The 14,554-nt window shown below is 35.1% G+C and overlaps 1 protein-coding gene across 2 annotated transcripts in view; it reads right to left on the bottom strand.

Annotated features, from left to right (window-relative positions):
- The window catches only part of INO80D (INO80 complex subunit D), a 68,180-nt gene that overhangs the window by 37,210 nt on the left and 16,416 nt on the right, over window positions 1-14,554 (bottom strand). The window contains exons 2-4 of one of the 2 annotated variants that reach the window (XM_040228716.1): window positions 12,013-12,105; window positions 11,661-11,907; window positions 6,442-7,184 (exon numbers count right to left, since the gene is read on the bottom strand). In XM_040228716.1, coding sequence (XP_040084650.1) covers window positions 6,442-7,184; window positions 11,661-11,878 — 961 coding nt within the window. In that variant the 5' untranslated portion in view covers window positions 11,879-11,907; window positions 12,013-12,105. The remainder of the gene's footprint in view (window positions 1-6,441; window positions 7,185-11,660; window positions 11,908-12,012; window positions 12,106-14,554) is intronic. The other variant, XM_040228717.1, reaches the window with a different exon arrangement.

Below are 14,554 nucleotides of genomic sequence, written 5' to 3'. Positions count from 1 at the left end.
AGAAGCCTAATGTATGTTCAGGCAAGAAAAAGGCAAAAGATACCACCGGACTCATTCTATACCACAACAAAGAAGGGCCCTCGAATAAATTGTTAAAAGGCAGGCACACTGCATCCCCCCTCTCCCAACAACATCTCTGGAGGAAAGAACTCCATCCACAAGGCAGGAACGTGCCCAGTCTTTTGTTCCCCAGGGGAAGAGGAAAGGGCAGGACTGTTCGCTCAGTTGTGTCCAACTCTTTGCGAGCCCATGGACTGCAACACGCCAGGCTTCCCTGTCCCTCACTGTCAGAGTTTGTTCAAATGCATGTCCATTGAGTCAGTGATGCCATCCAACCATCTCATCCTCTGTCGCCCCATTCTCCTCCTGTCCTCAGGGGCAGGGTAGCAACATTCTATTTCTAATGTTACTGGGGTTTCTTTTGGTTAAACAAAAGCTGTCATGTTTTGAGTTCCATTTTAAAAACAAGATTAGAAGGAAAAGCAGAGAAATAGACTATGAATAATGCTTATTCATTTTGTTAAACGCATTATTTTTAATGACTGGATAATTATTAGCTTCCAACATAAAGGTTCTGCCTTTTTAAAAGTTTTTTATCTTGAAGAGGTCTTGATAAATACTGATTCTGCATAGCCTAAAATACAACAGTGTGTGGACTACTTAACATATTCAAAACTACTATGAAACTTTAATTAGACACCCTGATGACTAGTATTCAATGTCTTCCTTCTTGAGACCCTCAAAAATCAGAGACAGTCTTTAATACGCACAATTAGTTATAAAAGATCTCACAGATTCCTTCCATAATTCAAATGAGTTTAATGTCCAATATAATTGCTTAGTCATGTCCGACTCTTTGCAACCCCATAGACTGTAGCCTATCATGCCCCTCTGTCCATAGAATTCTCCAGGCAAGAACACTGGAATGGGTAGCCATTCCCTTCTCCAGGGGATCTTCACCACCAGGGACCAAATCTGGGTCTCCTGCATTGCAGGCAGATTCTTTATCGTCTAAGCCACTAGTTCACACGTGCCAAACTAGGAAATTAAGAAAAGGTTCACAGAAATGCAAATTAGAAATGCTTAAAATTAAATAACCCTGCCACCGGCATAAAGAAACTCTAAACCTAGTTCCAAGATGACTATTCAAACTATCAGGTCATCTTAAAAACTTACTCTCTCTAACTAAAATAACTATTAATTTGTTAACGAGTAAGTAAAAAAAAAGTGATCACATCATTAGCTTCAGGATGTTGAATCTTTCAAACACAAAGTGACACTTAAGGCACCTTTAAAAATTAGAACATGAACTGTTATTTTTTAAGTTTCCGTAAAAAGTCAAAATAATGTCTACTAAGTTACCTGTGCTTTTTCGGAAAAAGCCAAGATCTAAGTCATAAGAACTGAGATTGAAGTGCTTCTCCTATTGTAAAATTAACTGTCCAATAAAGCAAACCTTTGATCTTGGCTTCATTATCACCAGTTTCAACGTAACTAATTGAGATAACCAACCCAAACGGGACGGGAGGAGCCAATTAAATACTGCATTTTCCTTTAAGTATTCTTTGCTGACATGAATGCAGACTTGGTTGTAAAACTACATTACAATTTCTGGTTTCTCCAAAATAACCTGTTTTAAAAACTTGGTGGCAGAGAACACACAAAATTCTAAAACAATTATCCTCCAATTTAAAAAAAAAATTAAAAATTAAAAAAAAAAAAACCTTGAGTTCCTCAAACATCTACATTTTCTAAAAATAAAAAGACAACACTTTTCTATCAGTTTTAGTTCTGTTCAAAATGATTGAAAAGTCAGCCCTCAACATAACATAAAATTTCAAAAGCTAAAATATTATCAGTATCTAGAAATAAATAGAAATACAAATAAAAATTTAGCAGATGATGTGGGTAAAAGCTGGAACCAGAGGCAGATGTGCAAAGAAAACTTAGATCACTGCCTCAAAACTAATGCCTAATGAGTTCCAAATAGGTGACTGAAATAACAAAAGGACTGAAGAAAATGTGGGTGAATACATACATATACATATACATATATGTTTTCTTGGAATGAAGACAGCCTAAACAAAGGGAGAGGAAGAAAATACTGATTCAAAAAGAAATCTTAAAAACAAACAGAAAGAGAGAGAAAGAGAGTTTACATAAAAAATTTTAACCTCTAAATTCCAAAACCTTTATGCTGCTGCTGCTGCTGCTAAGTCGCATCAGTCGTGTCCGACTCTGTGCAACCACATAGATGGCAGCCCAACAGGCTCCTCTGTCCCTGGGATTCTCCAGGCAAGAATACTGGAGTGGGTTGCCATTTTCTTCTCCTGCTTTATTGGACAGTTAATTTTACAACAGGAGAAGCACTTCAATCTCAGTTCTTATGACTTAGATCTTGGGTTTTTCAGAAAAAGCATAGGTGACTTAGTAGACATTATTTTGACTTTTATAGAAACTTAAAAAATAACAGTTCATGTTCTAATTTTTAAAGGTGCCTTAAGTGTCACTTTGTGTTTGAAAGAACTCACCTTTCAACATCCTAAAGCTAATGATGTGATCACTTTTTTTTTTACTTATTCTTTAACAAATTAATAGTTATTTTAGTTAGAGAGAGTAAGTTTTTAAGATGACCTGATAGTTTGAATAGTCATGAAAGTGAAAAGTGAAAATGAAGTTGCTCAGTCGGGTCCGACTCTTAGCGACCCCATGGACTGTAGCCTACCAGGCTCCTCCGTCCATGGGATTCTCCAGGCAAGAGTACTGGAGTGGAAAACCTTTATAATGGGTACTAAAAGCAAATAACAAATGGCAGGGAGGGGAGGCTTTGCAACAAACATGAAATATGTGTAAAAGGCCCTTACCTATCAAGTAAAAAGAGAAATGCTTAATAAAAGTGGATGAAAAAATTGACAAGATAAAATAGGAAATACATATGTCCAAAAAAGGCAGTATGAACCAATAGTCAAAACTACATTATTAATCTAGAATAGCAGTTTTTACTCAAAGTTTGGCCTACAGATCCCCAGAGGTCCCTTAAACCCTTTTGGGGAGACCTCTAGGTCAATACTACCTTCAAAACAATATTAAGATATCATTTGCCTTTTTTATTGTGGTGACATTTGCACTGTTGGTAAAAACAACAAACCATGGTGGGTCAAACTGCTGATGCCTTAGCATGAATCAAGAGGGGCAAAAAACTGTACTAGTCGTCAATATGTTCCAAACAATAACTTACAATGAAATGAAAAAAAACAAACCAAAGCTCAATTCTGGAGTAAAACTTGAATTTATCACTGATGGTATAACAAATTCTTAAGAGTCAGATTTTTCTGACATGATTAGTGTTAATATTAATGAATGCAACCTAAAATTTCAACATAACAAAATATGTCAACATTTGGGACATGTGTGTAATTCAGTAAGCCAGTATTTACCAAATGACCAACATACGATGTTACAATATCATCCATGGGTAAGATATTCATTCAAAGTACAAGGCAAATCAATGGATTTTAATGTAACTGTATGCAAAATTCCTTGATATGGTTTCAGATTTCACATTGAAACTAATCTTTAAAAACTATCACTTGTCAAGTTATGATGAAGAACCAATTACAAATATCTACAATTGTTTGGAAAAAACTATTAAAATACCTGCCCTCCTTTTCCTACAACAAATGTGTAAAGCCATCTTTTTATCTACTAACCAAAACCACACTGAATCAGGACACAATGAATGCAGATATATAGCTGTCTTCTACTACACCAGACATTCAGTTTTGCTAAACAGGGACTCCCCTTATGGTCCAGTGGTTAAGATTCCACGCTTCCACTGCAGGAGCACAGGTTCAAACTGTTAGTCGGGGAACTAAGATCCATCCCATAGGCTACACAGTGGTGGCCAAAAAGATTTGCTAAACAAGGTCAAAAAATGCTGTTCTTCCCATTATATTTGTTTTTGTTTTGGAAAGTTATTTTTCATAAAAAGAACATGTTAACATGCAATAAGTTCACTGTTATTTTTAAATGAATTAGTAATTTTTAAATTTCTCAGTTTAACTTCTAATCCAGTAACTAGCAACAGATATAACTAACATATATAAAATCTCGACAGTGACCTCAACAACTTTTGAGAGTGCAAATACAGTGATTCTAAGGCCAAAAATTTCAGAAATACTGATCTAAAGTATTAAAGCACACCTCAGAAGTTTTTTATATGTACTACCAAATTTTCTATCAAATTTGTAAAGGCAAAATAATAATAATATCTAATATCCAGGTCTATAAAGAGGTAGAAAAACTCATACACTGCTGAAAGAAAAGTAAACTGAAAAAATAATTCTGAAGGCCAATTCAGCAATACATATCAAAAACCTTTTTAAAAAGTGAAAAAGCCTGGAATCAGCAATTCTGCTTCCAGGAATCTATTTGAAGGAAAAATTAAAGATGTGATGGTAATTATTTTACTGCAAAGGCTATACAGCTGCAATACTTTATAATTAAATAAATTGGAAATGATTTAAATTAGAAAAAGAATTCAGCTGTGACAAATTATGTTGTGTATGAAAAATTACTAACTTAATACATTATAAAATTTTTTAAATAGGTTATAATACTGTACATGTAGCAGGAATTTAATTTTATATATCTGAAAGACTATGCCAAGGTATTAACAAATAAGTACTAACAAGGCTTGCCTTGTTATATTTGCTTATCTATATTTTTTTTCTTTAAGCTTCATTAGTTTCTTTAATAAACAAAAGTCAAGTTTTGTTGTTTAGTTGCTAAGTCCTGTCTTGACTCTTTATGACCCCATAGCCTGTAGCTCACCAGGCTCCTCTGTCCATGGGATTCTCCAGGTAAGAATATGAGAGTGGTTGCCATTTTCTTCTCCAGGGGACCTTCCCGACCCAGGAATGGAACCTAGGTCTCCTGCGTTGGCAGGTAGATTCTTTACCACTGAGTCACCTGGGAAGCCCACCAAATGTCATACATTGCTTAATAACAAGTGAAACAATATAAAGCTATATAAGAGTTATCACTCCCATCTCCCTAAAAACACATCCTGTCCAGTTCCATCCCATATGGCAGCCAATGTTAACAGCCTAATAGTGTACATTCATTCACACTTTAACTACGCTTGTAACAGAGAGACATACATTTATTCACATGCTTGATCAACAGATATACTGGTGTCCCTTGTTTATTCATTTTGCTTATTTTTACAAAAATGGGACAGTACAATACCATGGTATTTTTCTGCTTGTTACGATATCATGGATACATCCAGGTAAAAGAGATTTCACTCATTCTTTTTATTTTTTACTTATTTTTTTAAATAGCCGTGTAATACTTCATAAAATATATACATATCAGAATTTACTCAAAATTTCCCACAGGTTATAAAGGTGGTTTGCAGATTTTTAGTACTGCAAGTAATGCTGCAATAAACATCCTGGAACACATATCCTTATATTCTGGTATTTTTTTTAATACACAGAGTTCCAAAAGTGAGCTTGCTGACTATACATATACTTTCAATTAGTAGATATTGTTGCATTACTCACCAGCCACGTATGAGATCCCATATTCTCATTAACAACAGATATAATTTTTGCTAATCTGATGGTAACTGATTGTTATTTTAATTTGTGTTTCCCCATCTGTTAGGAGGATTGAGGTTTTCATTTGTTTATTGACCATTTATATTTCTTCTTCTTCTATTCCCATCCTTTTCCCATTTTTCTATTGCTGTCATATTTCATGCAAATATCTTTCCTAAAGTTAGAATCACAGCTCACAACACAAGAATAAATTCCAAATGTACCAAAGGTGTAAATGAACAAAAATAAAACAATCAAACTATTAACAGAATATGTAGAATATCTGTATAAACTTGCTATCAGAGGACTTTCTTGATTAAGTAGAAAACTCAGAAACAACAAAGGAAAGATAGATATTTGTCTCCACTACAGTTTTCCGTAACTTTTTGCTTTTAAGTCATGAACAGGCATTACTTTAAGAATTTTTTTTTTTAGAAAACTGTTAGCAGATGCCAACAATACTATCTTTATTCCAAAGTTCTATGATCAGACACGTCAAGAACTTCATTAGACACACAAGGACTGAGCTCTCAGAAGTACAAACCAAACACAACTGCTTCCATTATTGCTACTACCCTACTAGAAGCTGTAACTGGAATTCTAAACTCCTAGCTCCTATTTTTCTGTATCCTGTTCACCAATTACTGTTCTCTCCAGTAGCATGTTTATGTTAAGGTGATTTATCTAAATACAGAGTCTTGATTGGACACTCTGTCCAAGTATTCTTCTACCCCTATTACATATGAGAAGACTATGAAAATAAAACCTTGTGCAAAAGGGCACATTTCATTATATTACACACTTATATGACATGGTAAAAGAAACGGTAACTCACCTAAATGGGGAAACAGATCAGTGTCCAACTGATGTTTTTGGGTGCACAGTTTCACCAGTCTCTGCAGTCGACTTATACAAGAGAAGTGTGGAGAGAAGGCTGTGGCTTTCATAAGGACCCGGCCAGTCCTAGGCGGGTCCACGGCGGGAGCCCTGCTGGAGGGCAGGAGGGGCAGAGGCCTCTTGTGAGGCAGCTGCCTTGCTTGTGCTATAGTGTGCGTGGTGGGGGCCACTCCCTGCACTGGTAGGCTGGTGTTCTGAGGTTGAGGTGACTTGCAGACTACACCCTGCGGTGGCGCTGGAGGTTTTAAAGTGGGTAAAGGTGACAGGTGGGAGTGCTGCTGCGGAGGCCGCTGCTGAGAAGGGGCAGGAGGGGGACTAAAGTGCTCTTGTCGAACTTTTAAAATCTCTGTCTCTCTCTGGCGCTGCCGATTCTGGGCCAACTTGCTCTGCAACTTCTTTCTCACAGTTGCCCCTTTCTTTAGGTCATCATCTTCCTCGTTGAAAGCAAAGGGGTCTTCCAACTCGGTTTCCAGGTAGTGGACAGGGACCCTTGCCCCTGGTGGAGAGAGGGACATTCCATCCAGTCCATTGGGCATCTTCAAGGCCAGCGTGGGCACTGTCAGGCTAAAGGCCATGGTATCCATCTGGTGCCTGACCTTGACCTCATCTATAGGGTCATTCTTTTTCTTCCTCTCTTTTTTCGGGATAAAGCCAAGTACCTGCAAGTGGCTGTTGCAGTACCTATAAAAATACACACATATACAGGATACTGTTCATAATACATCTTGAGAAAAGTAGAATACAAAGCTACATATCATAAAATGTGAGTCCTTGTATGCTCAAAATGCATGACTATAATAACTCTGCATTCGTGGATGTAATTTATACAACTTCCATTACCCTCAAGCAATCCGCAAAGTCTGTGCAGTTTTGCTAAAGCAAATAAATGAATTGCACATGCAAAGAGGCTGCCAGACAGAAGCAAGTCATTCAAATAGTGAGTGGTCCTGGATAAACACCTAGCTATTGGTTCTCATGTGGCTTTGTTATTCTCTATTAATAGCATACAAAGTAGCCTATCAGGAATCTAAAGGATCACTTAAAATTCTCTTCCAGAGGAAAAAATCACATGTCCCAATGCCATTCAAGTATTGGAGATTCACAAAGATCTTATGACATAACACTTAAGAATGTCAAATGTCTACTGTGTGTTCTACACACACACACACAGAAGAGGGGAAAGTAATACAACTAGTCGGTGTGATTACAGTTAAATGAGTTTCTCAATAGCCATGTGCTGGGTACACGAATTATCTCTTCTAATTTCTACCTGCAATAGGTACCAAAATAATGCCCTTTATACAGATGAGGAAGCTAAATTTTATATAAATTAACTTACCCAAAACCACCTATATAGAAAGTGACAGAGCTAAGACTTAAACTAAAACTCAAAGCTCATTTAGCACAGGTAACAATATTTAATATCCTGTGATAAACTATAGTGGAAAAGAATATAAAACAGAATGCATGTATGTATAACTGAATCACTGTGTTGTACAGCAGAAATTAATATGTAAATCAACTATACTTCAATTTAAAAATAGAAGAAAAAAATCAAAGCTCTTGAAGACTCTTATTAAGAATGCATGTTATTTGAATAAAATTACACTGAAAACCTATAGAGGTTTCTAACCAATAGAAAAGTCATTTGTCGTTTAGTTGCTAAGTCATGCTCGACTCTTTGCAACTCCATAGACTGTAGCCCACCAGGCTTCTGCATCCATGAGATTTTCCAGGCAACAGTATTGGAGTGGGTTGCCATTTCCTTCTCTAGGAAATAGAAAAGTAGTATTTCTCAAACTGGTATACCTCATGCAGTTCTAAGGTATGCTGACAAGTATGCTATAAAGACAGTATGCCATGCTTAAATAAATTTGGGAAAATGCTGGCTTAAACAGAAAGAGATAATAATTATATCATTTGTTTCTGCTGAACAATCTCTCAAAGCATCTTGTATGATATGTGCATTATACTCCAAGGGTAGAAATGTACCCATGTGGCACTGTTTCCCAAACTTATTTAAAATGGTGCCTATTTTTACTGCAGCATATCTCCATAGAACACAGTTTGGGGAAGAAGGCAATAACGTAAACAATGTCAATTCCCAAACTCACTGGGCTGCAACAGAAAAGTGTTTTAAAAACTGTTAAATACACAGATTCACCAAAAATGAGGACACATGGTTTTGCTGCTTTGTCTCACTCTTTCATTGTAAATACAACTATTTTGAAAAAGCTTTCTGGACTGTAAAGAGACTCTGCACTGCACGTGTATGTGTGTGTAACTGGAAGGTCTGACCTAGGTCCTACCTACTCTAAATAGAAAAGATTCGTAAAACTACAGCTAATAAGGAAAAGGGTTTCAAGTATAATTGTATTAAGCTTCCCAACAAAGTATTGATGGTTTTTGCTGTTTTCTACTCATTTTCAAATTATCAAAAGGATTAGTATTTTTAGAGAGGAGTAATGAAGTGGGTTTCTTTAAATTTAAAAATCGAGCTGCTCTGCTCATTGACATGGGCCGTCTAGACTGGTAAATGAGACTACTATTCGTGCATCACCTAACCCAGCGGAGGCCAAGCCACAGGGGCAGTCCTCCTTAACCCCGCCCTCAGCCCACTCCAGCCACTGTCACACTGCGACCACATAATTAGAATTACAACAGCTTACTTAGTTACGAACAGCATTTAAAATAAGTATATATTTAAAGTAAGTGTGTAAATATGAATTTCCAGTCAAAAAGAATACAGGGAAATGCCTGAAAATGTGTTCCTTTGCGGGGCTGAAAATGTCAAATTAGACTATGTCGATAGTTATACACTCCTGTAAAGACATTAGAGAATACTGAACTGTATACTTCAAATGGGAAACTTGATTCATATATGAATTATATCTTAAGCTGTTTTAGGAAAGAATAAATATAGGAAACAAGAAAATTTCTTGGTCAATACATACTACTAAATAAATATATATATATAAAACTATACCTAACTTAAATTTATAATACTATATAAAATAACCAGTTTAATATAACCATTTATCTCTGAAATATCAAGGCTACAGTACTAGGCCTTAGCTTTCCATTGTAAAAGTATATTAGAAAATAGACATTACTTTTTAACTATACCAGTACTTCTAACTGAACTTAACACTATTCTATCCAAAAGATGGAATTTCATAAGTTAGCATTTATAATACACACCAGGTAAGTTATGCACTTATTCTAGCTGACTACTGATCAGATATTTTTGTCAATTGAAGTCCTTGGGAATTTGTTTTCTAAAACTATACATAAAACCATTTCAAATCCCTAAGTGTCCAAGGAGTAACTGCCTTAACGATGATAAAAGCTTATTTTCAGAAAAATATTAATATTAATCTTTTCTACATTGTGTCATATAGTATAGTTAAAAATATTACATTTATACACAGCTTTAAACATATTATGACATGAATTTAACCTGGGTTTCTTGAGGTTAAGTAAGAATATTACTTCCTACCACCATCTACTTTAATCTGTTTTCAAACAGCCCTACAACAACAAAAACACAAAAATATCAACAGCATTTGTGTTCATATGGTCTTGGACCAATTTTGAAAAAATAACTCAGTACTTTTTAAGCCCAGATTCTCCTGACAGAGCAACACAAAAGTCCTTTCCTTTCTTGCTCTTAAAAAAAAAAAGAAAATTACTTTGAAAATAAAGGTGAAGACATATTAAATTAATTCAGAGAATTAATATTTTGGAGAAATTTAGAGTGACCCTCAATTTACTTCTTGGTATCTGCTGTTGAGATAATACTTTTCAACTGAATTGAAAAAAAATCCAAGGTTGACAAAAACTGCACCTCTGATAAACTGAATTTAAGACAAAATTATAGAAATGTGATTATATGGATCTTGATGTGAAAAAAATAATAAAAATAATCCAAGTCCATTCATTCTTCAAGTTAAAAAGGGGTAGGAGTAAGAAATTATTTTTAGTCAGCTAAAACCAACTGGACAGACATGGTTAGCCTAATACACTGGTACCTTTCTCATCTGAGATTAAAATTTTATTCCTTTCCTCACTAAACAGCTGTTTCTAACTTTCAGGTATTGTAATTTGAGACCTGAAGTGCTCATTAGATATTCTAAGAGAGTATTTCCAAATCACCACATTATGCTGTACTCATTTTGGTGGGATATTTATCAACACAAATTATTTATTTCACCCTAAAAGTTTATAAGCTGCTCACCATGACATACAAAATACATGATTCCTTTTCAACCAATTTACACAGGTGACATTTGTTTACATATAGGAACAAAAAATAAAGGTTGTATATGTATTTTTTAAATATAGAAGTAAAAAGTTCAAATTTTCTACCTAAAGACAAGTATTTGAAACTTTCAGGAAAAGAAGCATGCATCTCTCTGTAATATCCTACAATGATCAACACGATTTCGAAGAACTGACAAAAAGAGACATAAAAAAAGAGATTATATGTGAATACAGTATAAATTTTCCTAAGGATATGAAAGATGAATAATCAGCATAAAACTCCTTTAAAAACATCTCATTATTTTCTTTAACTCAAATTCATAATCCCAGTCATAAAGCCTACTTTACTATGAAAATACAGGCTCTAAATTATAGTAAACATAGTTTATAGGGAACTCTTTTTAACCAAAGAAGCCTGAGAGGAAATAAATTTTCTGAATGATTCAAGTAATCATTCTTTTGAATAATGCTTTTTCAATAAGTATATATCATCTGCTACCTTTCAAGTGCAGATTTAAAAATTCCAAAATTATTATCATTAACTATAACAACAAAGTAGTTCCTATCATTTGTCTCATTTAGGCTGACGAAATCCTAAGTAGAAAAGTCAGAAAATACTTTCTAAGGCTGTAAACCAAGAATATCAGTACCAAGACTTCAAGCAAAAAAAAAAAAATTTTACACGTTTAAACATACTTCACAAAGAATTCTCCAAAGTTACTATTCCATTTCCTAAAAATTGCCATCTCTCATCTTTAGAACCATTCTAAAGTTTACTTAGATTAACCCCTGAACTCAACATTTAAATTCATCATATCACACATCAAACAAAAGAGAACCAACTTCCAAGCTTGCTGATTCAATCAAAGGCTGCTTCCCACTGTCAGCGCTTACCTGCGGTCCTCCGATTTAGGAATGGGGTTGGTGCAGCGCTGGCTGTTATACTTGGCCACATATTCACATTGCTTGAAGGGGGCAGTCTTGTCCTCCAGAACGTGTCTGATACAGAAAGCGTAGCCGTTGAGTCGCCGCTGCTTGCACAGTTTGGGGCTATATGAGCACAAGGGCTTATTGTCAACCTCAGAGAAGTGTATATGTTTCCCTTCATACATCACGTGACTCTATTCCTTGTGAACATCAGCTAAAAGACCACCACAAAAAAAGAAACCCAAATGATAAATCAGAGAGTATAAGGCAGGTTTAAGTTGAGAATTTCACTGAGGGACTTTGGGCCCCACAGCCATACCTGATTTTAAATCTTCTGCACCATAGCAATGTTAAGAGAACCCCAAGGATACCACAGTTTGGAATGCTGCAGAATCAAGATGAAGCAGATTGTCTACAAAAATATCAAAAGGCCTAGTTAACAAATAGAAATAAGCAAAGTTTGCTCACCTGGTAAGTAAGATTCTAGGGTATCACCCTTCCTAACAGGATGGATTCTTCACTATAATCCAACATCCCAGTATTGAATTCAAATAATAAGACACAAAATATTAAGTTAACCTACCACTCCAAATTGAACTAAATAATTTTTGCTTTAACTCTTGTAAATACCTCAAAATAGCAGGGTTCTTCCACCAAACTCATGTTATAAGGTGACAGGTCCTTTTTTTTTTCTTTACTGATGGTTTTATCTTATTTTCAGAACTCAAATCTCTTTAAAACAGCAATGGAACGAGCTCTACAGACCCATAACTTCCCCCAGAAATTCTACATTTTCTGATGTGTTGGCAAAATATTTAGCAAATTGTAACAAATATTTCTATGAAATATTAAAAAAGAACAAATCCCAGTTTTTTAAAAGTTATTTTTCCCTCTAATACTACCCCACACCTGTCCCATCCAGACTATAGCCTTGAGCCCAAAGACTAGTCACTACCACATTTCCACCATTCAGTTGAGTGCTCTGCACCACCGAATGCTCCCAACTACACCAGATAGTATAATTACCATGGCTGATGAGTCTCTGGAAGCTTAATAAGACAGAAGGAAGAAATCATACAGTAGTCACTACCTCTCAACACACAAAAGGTCTAGGAGTAACATGTATAACACCATATCGTCTACAATGAAACTGAAACAACTGATCGGTCACATCAGGACATAGGGGGCTGCTGTGGTCCAACCTGCTTGCTCTACACTCCAGAAGTCACTGAGACAGATGATGAACAGCTTAGACATCAGCTACAGAAAACCTCGAGAAGCACGCTCCCCTTTACGAAACTAAATAAAAAACTCCTTACATCAGTGAATGACAAGATGCACAAATCCTTGAAGAGTCAGAAGATATGTTTGCTTAAGTCAGAGATCTGCCAAGATAACTACAGTGTTTACCTTGGACAAATCATTTAACCTTGGTTTTCTCATCTGTAAAATAGAGATAATATTAGTAGCTATGTTATGAGGTTGCTTCAGGGATCAAATCACACAAAGCATGCAACACACTAAGTACCATGCCTTGAACAAATGGGAGTTACTACTCATAAAGTTCTTATTATTACTACATTTTACCTGCTGATGATAAAGGTAGAGAATTTATATTACCTTTAAGAAGGTAATTTGCTTTAAGGTAATTATGCTTTAAGAAGCATTTCACTTACATCAGTAGAAAAAAATCTGAAATATTAACTTGGGTAATAAAAAAAAATCACACATTACTGAGTAAACCTAATCATGCATCAGTGAAAAACAAAAATAAGAACTTTGCCTTTTCACTTTATTAGGAAGAAAAGTTGGACTAAAAATTTAAATTCAGCTGCCCTGAAGGTCTAGAAGTTCAGGATAGGAAATTATTTCAAAGCAAACCCACGCGGTTTCATTTTTACACTCTCTTTGGCCTGCTCATCCACTTGGCAAACATAAATCTTTCATGAATTAGTTAAGTAAATCTATATGAAATTCAGGAAATAAATAGGCTGGATATAACTAACTGAAAAAAGGAATTTACATATTCAATTTGATTGCCATTATGAAAAAAAGCAGCCTATATATCTAGATGGATGAGAATATTTTATAAATCACATGAAGGGTAACATTCACTTTTTATTCTGACATATCCTAGGTGGCATCGTGTCTATTAAGACTGATGATTCCCCCTTGCTTGCCAATGTTCATGCATCCTTTTTCCCTATTTGAATTGGCTAGAACTGTTGAAACAATGTTTATAACAGCAGCCACTGTTACTCCTAATTTTAAATAAGAATTGCTTCCAGTCAATGGCAGTAAAATGCTGACTTCTGTGTTATGTTAAGGAAGTATGAAGTAATTCCTATTTTATTAAGAAAAAAACTAACTCAGAATTGACAGCTAATTTTTACCAAATTTTTTTTCAGTTTCCGGGGAAATGATCATTTTTCTCTTGCACTTTAAAAAATACATACTAAAAATATTTAGTATTTAGTACTTCCTGATACTGTACTCTTCTTACACTCCTGGGATGAAAGCAACCTGGTCATCATGCATTACTCTTCTAATGTAGACTGGGCTATATTTGCTAATATTGAGGATTTTTGTATTTTGAGAATGTCTAGAGTTTTTTTCTATGTGTATGCCTGGGCAGAATTAAGTATTAATATTTTAAAAAACAATTTATAAAATCTATGTTCCTGAACAAGTTAAAAAGCACTGCAGTTGTAACGTTCCTTAGAAGGTTGCCTGGGCAGTGTTTTGTGCAGATCAGGTTTTCAAATTTACCTGTATACAATTTAGCAATGTTACCTCTTATACTTAATTTACTTATACTTAATTTATACTTACTTATACTTAACTATCCGTGACTCATCCTT

The sequence above is a fragment of the Oryx dammah genome, unplaced genomic scaffold (genome assembly GCF_014754425.2).
Source record: "Oryx dammah isolate SB20612 unplaced genomic scaffold, SCBI_Odam_1.1 HiC_scaffold_27, whole genome shotgun sequence".
NCBI classification, from domain to species: Eukaryota; Metazoa; Chordata; class Mammalia; order Artiodactyla; family Bovidae; genus Oryx; species Oryx dammah.
The sequence above is the reverse complement of the archived record's forward strand: the minus strand, read 5'-3'. Positions and strand labels throughout refer to the sequence as shown.